Here is a 5,528-nt window from a genome sequence, read left to right as displayed (position 1 = left end):
CCATTTGTCCAACCTGTCCAGGTCTGCCTGCAGTTGTTCCCTGCCCTCCGGTGTGTCCACTTCTCCCCACAGTTTTGTATCATCTGCATATTTGGACAGAGTACACTTCACTCCCTCGTTCAAGTCACTGATGAAGACATTGAAGAGTATTGGTCCAAGGACGAAGCCCTGCGGGACCCCACTACCCACTCCCTTCCAGGTCGATACCGACCCATCCACCACCACTCTCTGGGTACAACCCTCTAGCCAATTTGCCACCCACTGGATTGTGTAATCATCCATGTCACAGCCTCTTAATTTGTTCACCAGTATGGGGTGGGATACCATATCGAAGGCCTTCCTGAAGTCTAAGTTCGTGGGAGTGCCGCACACCAAAATATAGTCTCCTGTATGGATCTGTGTTCCTCACATGTTGTCTGCAACATGTGTTTCTGTAGTTGCCATCCCCATTATGATAGTGCCCTGTGCTTGTGTGTACTGTCTGCTGTTGGTGAGTACCAAAATTGCCTTGTAAATTGGTAGAAATGGGTCTGGGGGTCAGCACAGTCGAGGTCTTGGAACGTATCCCTATTCATTACATTGTAAAGTGGGTTCCCTTTATTCAAATTCGAGTTATGTGCCATTTTCCAGAAATGTATGTACAGCATAAAGCAAGGGAAACCTGTACCGGTGATATGCTGGAAACAGTAATAAGAAATCTAGGGTAAATGTAGCTATTGAAACTAAGTCCCAGTGGAGGGGGAGAAGAACCAGAGGGCTGAGGGCCCAGTACATTTATATATACATAGTGTTACCCCCAGAAGGGGCCAGAGTAAGCTTAGACTTGGTCAGGTAATTGACTGGCCACTACCCTGGGGAGGGTCGCAGGAGAGGCCCAACAGACTGCCACCCAAGGAATGGACTAGCTAAGCCTATTGTCTAAGAGGCCCGCTCGAAGAGGGAGCAAGGCAGCATAAGTTGGTGACGCATGAAAGAGATCCTGTGAGACAGGGTGGTGTGTGTGAGGCCCAAGTTAGAGGCGAGCAGTATGAATGTGCGTGCGACTGAGGCCTGACATTGTGGCCTAAGCTTCCTCCGGCAATAGTCCGGGAGTATTGTAACAGCTGGATGCCATCTGCGAGGCATGGGCTGCGCTGTAGGGGAGGTACAGAGCCACAGATAGCGCCCCCTGGCATCAGGGCAGAAATGGGCAGCCTCCCACCTAATTAACATCATATTAATTACCAACAAGGTGTGGCAGGTGAGTCAGGTTGGTGGCGTGCCCATAGGCAAGTGGGGAACCTAGCACTGTGGCTAGGCAGGGAGCCCCGCTTTGCCACAATAACAGTCCGAGCAAAAGGGGTGTCTTTCAATTTGGAATTAAGTTTTCTCTGTGATTTATGAGAAATCATTTAAGGAGGTCCTAGATATAAATAAATGAACCCATACACTTAACTGAGGCTTTTTTCAAAAAAGTCTGACTTGGAGGATTGGTTAGAAAGATATAATTAAGGATGTTGCTTAAGGGATGGAAGACCGTCTTGGAAAGTAATCCTTAGTACTGAAAGTTATAGGGCATCTTTCCACATGTTTTGGGGTGATAGGGGGCACTTTAATTAGAATGCCTCTCAGGAGCTACTGTAATTAAAGCGCCTGCAGCATTACATGTATTCAGCATCCTGCACGTCAAAATGGCGGTCGGGACACTAACTAAAGTTCATCAAATGAGTTTTAGTTAAAGTGCCCCTGCCATCATTTTGAAGCGCAGGAATGCTGCATACACGAGACACCAAGTCTGCATGCCAGCAGACACTACTAATGTGTCTGCTCCGACACACTGTAATTACAGCACATCAGAGCAGATGTCCCACATACCTACAGACACACATAAGCACTAAGGCTTTCCTGCCTCCCCTGCTTCCATGTACCTCCTTGAGTGGTCTGCATTGATATTTTTGGGACAGAGGAGTAAGAAAGATTCTAAAGGGGAAAAAAACCTAAAAAACAAAAAAAAGTGTCATTCTATACTACATACATTTTATAAGCAATTTTGAATGAACACAGTATTTTAAAAATATATTAGATATCGACAAGTGCCAGTATCACCTCTTTTAAAAATCTAATTTTAAAAGCAATCCTAGTGATGCATAAAACAGTCCAAGTTCTTCAAACATCTGCAATAGCAAAAAGTCCATTTGTCCAATGAGTGATGTATCAACTGTCTCTACATACTGGTGACATCTGGTTTGTGGTCATGCTGCACTACAATCCATCTGCTCACACAGTTTTAGTGAGAAACCAGTGCTGTCAGGTGTAGTGTACAAACAGTGTATTACCAAAGTACAGGGTGACCATATTATTCTGAAGGAGATCTGGGACAGGGTAAGGAAATCCAGGCTGGGAGGCACCACAAATACCCCTTTCCCCCCCCAACCCCATGGTTCCCAGGAGCCCTGATGGCAGGAGAGGGCAGGACAACATAGCACAGAGGCCTCTGGCCAGTCTCCATCCCCTGCACTGCACACAAAGGCTGGACCCAAGTGGGAGTAGCCTTTGTGCGGTGTGGCTTGGGCTCTGCCATCCTGCATGTTGAACCCATGCAGTGCCTCCACCCCGCCACCACCAACAGCCACCCAGGACCAACACATGCAGCCCAGGCCTCAGCAAGTGATACAGCATGAGGCTGCAAGTGGTGGGTGGCCATCCCAGCTTGTCCAGTGCAGGTGCCCAAGCCCTGGCCCACCCCACCATGCCCTGACCAATCTCTGTCTCAGGCAGGTGGAGCAGCACCTAGCCCAGGCAGCCCCCACAGCCTCCAGCCACTGCTTAGGAGGAGCCAGGCCAAGGATGTGCAGGCAAGGTGGTGCCACCAATCTGGGACTTCTGCTTCAATTTTCGTCAACTGGCCAAGACTCAGAAAGTGAACCAAACATTTCAAAATGAAAATAACCTTCAATAAAATTAATATACAAACTCCTAATCTGTTTGCCTTTGAAGCTCACGCCAAATATGACAAATGGCCTTGCTGCCCCTTTTTTATGCCTATACACAACATGATGAAGAAAGATCTGACTAGATTTGTCTATCTAAATCCATCCTCCTTTGAATGTTTGAGCAATCCAGTTAGAAATTTTCAATCAATGACACATGCAAATGTTTAAAGTGACCCCCCCACCCGGAAGATTTTTAAGTAAAAACAAGTGGATTTTAGTGGTCATGCATGTTTTGAGTAATTATACATGATGCAGCAAAGGTCTTCCTCACAACTTGGTAGTTTAGCCACCAAGAGATACCACATGGTGAACTGCAGGGATTCATCAGTGTTAGCACTGCAGTTGTGCAGGTGTTTTTGTGAGGGGTTGGGGTTTTTTTTTGTTAATTGGTTACTAGATTCACAGACCCAAAGGGTGCAAACAGACATCACCCTTGTGCCACCATAAAAGTTTTTGTGGAGGCACAAGTTGAAAGGAAACAGATCCTATCCCATTATTGTGTGCTAAGTGCCCAAAAAGATTACCATGATCAAAAGCAGTAACAGTTTTTGTGATGCCTTACACAGGAGGGCGTCTCTTTATTTATTGCACACCACAGGAATTCACCTGCAGGATTTCCATACTGCATATAATCAGGCTGCTTCTACCTCAACTCAGGGCATGTAACTGCAAGCAGGGGGATCCCTCACTTTCAGACACACCCACAGAATCTCCCTGTGGGGGACTCTCACAGTGTGTGTACCAGGTTGCTGTGTCCCAATTTGGGGCAGATGTCTGCAAGAGAGGGGAAGCCCCATGAAGCTCCCCCACTTGCAGACACATGCTACAACTCGGGGCACAGCACCCAGAGTTCCTGTCCTACAGGACTGGGCCTCTGAAGCCCCAGAAAAGTCAAAGACCGGACCCTGTGGGACATGGGCCCAAGTGAAGTCCATAGATGCCAATAAAGTGGATCATCTTTGCTGGGATACAACCCAGCACAGCTGCTCTTGCTTCAAAAAACAATGTCTGTTTACAGCCAAAGAGGCTCATTGACTACTGTCTAAACATTAGGATGCATTAGCATTTGTGTGTGCTTCCAAAGCTAAACAGAAACAGAAAGCTCTTGAAATGTCTCTGTGGGAAAATAAAGCAACATCTGTGAAGCTAATCACCATGAACAAACCTTTAGAAAACAGCAGCAGATCTTTGTCCGCAAAATAAAATAGGAGCTAGGGGTAAGATGGCTAGGCTTTAACAACTTTTTTTTTTCACTTCCCCTGCCTGCACCTATCAGTGGCTCCAATGTCTTTGTTTTTCACTGCACTTGGCTGCACTGCAGGTTAATTTAGGTTCTTAGTATTGACTATATGCATATATTTCCTAAGGTTTTCACTGAATATTACTTGATGGGTTTGTGTTTTTTAGTCTTAATTAGGAACTCAACTATAACGCATCATCCTTACAAAGACCAGGTTTATCACAACAGCAGGTGCATTCATGTTATGGAAGAAAGGTTGCCAGCTAGAATTTACTAAATACAATTAACACATTTATTTGTATTTTGATTTTAGGACTGAAAAATAAACTTACCTAGGATTGTTAAGAATCTTTTCCAAGTTGAATTCTTTGAGGTATGTAATTATTGCTGCCAAAGAGCAAATCACAGGCTTAGCCAAGTTTAGGATTACAGACAGCTTTTGAGAACCTGCAAAATAAGGTTTTGTTTGTTAAATAATGCTTTGTTACTCACACTATGGACAAGAGAGTCATCTATTTTCAGTGTAGTCAAATAAAAATCTGAAGGTTTATTTTAGTATGATAATGTTACAAGTTACAGTTATAAAATCAACAAAAATGAACCTCAAAAACAACATTTACAATACAGAACAATGCAGTTCATTCACTTCTACATTGTTCCAATATGAAATACTGAACGTTGCACTCTTCCTTTCACAGAAATGGCCAATTGCCAACTTAGATAATTTACAGCTCTACAAGCCAAGGCTCTAGTCCTACAGCCTGTTACATAAAGGTGATATCCATGCAGCAGCTGAATGACTTCATAGATTTCATAGACATTAGGGCTGGAAGGGACCTCGGAAGATCATCGAATCCAGCCCTCCACCCAAAGGGCAGGAAAGTCAATTGGGGTCACTGGATACTTATCTTGCTGGGATCCTATTTGCTCTTGAAGGTGTTCAGTGTAGGTCCTTGAACCACCTCCGATGGCAGGCTGTTCCAGACCTTGGGGGCTCGGATAGTAAAGAAATTCTTCCTTATGTCCAGCCTGAAACGGTCTTGCAGGAGTTTGTGACCGTTCGACCTCGTCATCCCTTGGGGCATTCTGGTGAACAAACGTTCCCCCAGATCCTGGTGGTCACCCCTGATAAACTTATAGGTGGCCATCAGATCACCCCTAACCCTGTGCTTTTCCAGGCTAAAGAGTCCCATGGCTCTCAGCCTGTCATAGCAAGGTCTGCTTTCCTGACCTCTGATCATACGTATGGCTCTTCTCTGGACTCTCTCAAGCTTCTCCACATCCTTTTTGAATTGTGGAGCCCAAAACTGGATGCA

At 45.3% G+C, this 5,528-nt stretch overlaps 1 protein-coding gene across 1 annotated transcript in view; it reads right to left on the bottom strand.

Moving 5' to 3' along the window:
• MSH3 (mutS homolog 3) overlaps positions 1-5,528 on the bottom strand; it is a 217,380-nt gene that overhangs the window by 137,410 nt on the left and 74,442 nt on the right. Inside the window, exon 9 of the mRNA XM_019532309.1 lies at positions 4,545-4,659. Coding sequence (XP_019387854.1) covers positions 4,545-4,659 — 115 coding nt within the window. The remainder of the gene's footprint in view (positions 1-4,544; positions 4,660-5,528) is intronic.

Source organism: Crocodylus porosus, unplaced genomic scaffold (genome assembly GCF_001723895.1).
Source record: "Crocodylus porosus isolate Cpor-Errol unplaced genomic scaffold, CroPor_comp1, whole genome shotgun sequence".
Classification (NCBI taxonomy): Eukaryota; Metazoa; Chordata; order Crocodylia; family Crocodylidae; genus Crocodylus; species Crocodylus porosus.
This window is presented reverse-complemented; position numbering and strand designations above follow the sequence as displayed.